This window comes from Arachis hypogaea, chromosome 1 (assembly GCF_003086295.3).
Source record: "Arachis hypogaea cultivar Tifrunner chromosome 1, arahy.Tifrunner.gnm2.J5K5, whole genome shotgun sequence".
NCBI lineage: Eukaryota > Viridiplantae > Streptophyta > Magnoliopsida > Fabales > Fabaceae > Arachis > Arachis hypogaea.
Genome location: NC_092036.1, coordinates 14,016,122 through 14,018,869, shown reverse-complemented (window position 1 = coordinate 14,018,869; position 2,748 = coordinate 14,016,122). Strand labels below are relative to the sequence as shown.

Genomic DNA, 2,748 nt, shown 5'->3' with positions numbered 1-2,748 from the left:
ACATGTATTTTATGTGTTGGCCAGAATATTAATATCTGTCTAATACGTATTTTATATATTGTTAAAATATTAACATGTGTTCAATATATATTCTACATATCTTCACTTATAAAATTTACATACCTATACACTAAATAATTCTATTTTCAACAAAAATACTAATATTTTTTCTATATAAAAAAAAGTTAGCCTCAAAGATACTTCAACCAGACAATATCTTTTCCCCCACCATCTCTTCTTCAATGCTTCCCACAGAACTCTTCTTCTCATTTTACCAATAACTGTAGTTTCTATTCTGTCAATAGGAGAAATCATATTTGCATGCGTTTTCTTTTGGATTTTTTAAATAAATAAAAAAAATATTTAATTTATAGATTAGTTGCTGCAAAAAATTATGTTTTTGTGCATTATTACTCATTTCATTTATACCGTCGTCACCGAAATAAGTATAATATTATGAATAAAAAAACGTATATTTTATCACGTCTAAATCCATAAATTTATATTATTTTATTTCTTAATTTTTTTTTATAGAAGTGTTTGTTTACTAATATTAGAGTGTGTTCTAATCTATTAATATTTAAATGACTAAAAATTTAAATATTGATTTTTTGTTTTTCACCTTCTATTTTTACTATATATTTTTTTTAAATTATTGTAAAAGTAAAACACCGAAGATTCAAATAAAAGAAATGAATACACAATAGTTAAGAACCGTTAAATGAAAATTTAGTTAAATCAGTCAAATCATCTAACGGCTCTTAACTATCAACTTTACGTGAAGTTGACTGCACCTGAATTTCTACCATAATAATATTGGTATTTATCCTAAACGTTTAAAACAAAAATGATGCTTTACCTTAAAACAAAGATCGCAGATAAATTCTAATAATTTCTTAACTATTAGTTAGAAATTTGACAAGATTATAATTATAAAAATATTTTTTACGTTCTATGATATTCTAGCATAGACAAAAATATTAACGCTGTTATTGTTTTAAATTCTCAGCCTTCGGAGAGCATTACTTCTTATTAATTTACCACAATCTTCTTGATTTTTCATTCATTACTGGTGAATTTTAAATAGTTAAACATGCATTCGTTGAGCAATCTAGTTTGTACAAATATTAATGGATATAATATTTGTTAATTAAAAATACTTCATATAAATAATCAAATATATATTTTTATATTGGTAGTTTTTTTTTGTGACTTTTATATAGGTATTTGCTCTCATAGTCTCGTACATATTGCAAGCGTACCGATGGATCGGTCTTCCTTCTTTCTTTTCTTTTCTTTGTAACGAATCCCTCTATATTTTATGCATTATTTTGCAATGAATCCCTCTTTTTCTTCTTTCTTTTTTAATTAATTTCTATTGTGCTAATAAATTATTAGAATAGCTTGATTAAATTTAATTATTAAAATAACTTGATGATTTAGCATCGTCGTATTTTCATAAAGTGATTGGTAACTGATTGGCCACTATTTTTTATTTATATGGAGCATGATTGTTTATCAATAAAGTGTTTAGAAAGCCACTATATGATAACTCAAATCATACTCATCGTGAATTCGAGTTTTCTTATTTATGGTAAAAAAATAAATAAATAAATAAATAAAAATAAAAATAAAATGATTAGAAAACAATCCTAAAGAGCCACCTCACACTGCGCAAGAGTCACGATGAGACGTAGCCGTTCAAGATTCTCATTTTACTATTCATTTCCACTAATTAAAAAGCTTATCTCAACGGAATCCGAAGTTTATATATATATATATATATATATTCAAGTCTTCACTTAGTAGCAGCATTCACAAAACCAAAAACTTCTTTATATCTTATAATTAGTATTTTGTATAGTCATAATTCCTATATTATATATAGATAATTATGTCAGATTTGAGTTTCCTTCATTTTCAAAGCGATAGCTCGTTAGAAAAATCTTGTTCTCCGCCCAAAAATTCATCCTCCAATTCGAGTTTCCAGCCAAAGGAAGAGGAAATAAAATGGGTGTTCGACAAATTCGACGCAAACAAAGACGGCAAGATCTCCTTTGAAGAGTTCAAAGCGGCGATTATCACCGTGGGTTGGAATCTCGGTGATGCCGAGGCTTTAAACTCGTTCAAGGCCATCGATACCGATGAAGATTCCTTCATCGGTTTCGACGAGTTCATGGGGATGTTTAAGGGGGAGGATAACGATGACGAGAAGGTGAAGCAGATGGAGATGAAGAGCGCTTTCCAAGTGTTTGATTTGAATGGTGATGGGAAGATTAGTGCGGAGGAGTTGTCCCAAGTTCTCAAGAGGCTTGGCGAAAATTGTAACGTTAGTGATTGTAAGAAGATGGTGATGGGTGTGGATGGTAACGGTGATGGCTTTATTGACTTGAATGAGTTCATGACCATGATGATGAGTGGCAACAAACTGCCTTAATTAAGTGGAATTAGAAGAACCACTATGGTGTTTAGAATTCAATATCAGATAATCAATTTATATGGAGGCTAATTATTTCATTATCATAGGATAAAGAATGATTTCTACTTGGTAGAATCCATATATACTTTATTCTATAATGATACGAACAAATGAATCATCTTATCAATTCTCTTATAAGAGTTGGAAAGATTAGCCTCTTGATATGGACACCATGGTCAAATATTCGATAGATATGTGTTCCATTTCACTTTTGGTCTCATAATTTGTTTTAACGAATAATACAAGTGTATCAACGTGCTTTGTTGTTC

General features: G+C 28.9%; 1 protein-coding gene across 1 annotated transcript; it reads left to right on the top strand.

The window, feature by feature from the left end:
- Window positions 1-1,534: 1,534 nt before the first annotated feature.
- On the top strand, window positions 1,535-2,748 carry LOC112798363 (probable calcium-binding protein CML32). The gene has a single exon (XM_025841609.3). The coding sequence runs from the start codon at window positions 1,895-1,897 to the stop codon at window positions 2,435-2,437; it is 543 nt and encodes a 180-aa protein (XP_025697394.1). The 5' UTR covers window positions 1,535-1,894; the 3' UTR covers window positions 2,438-2,748.

Excerpts from the sequence above, each read along its gene's own strand:
- LOC112798363 (XM_025841609.3), top strand. The coding sequence starts at position 1,895 with ATGTCAGATTTGAGTTTCCTTCATTTTCAAAGCGATAGCTCGTTAGAA.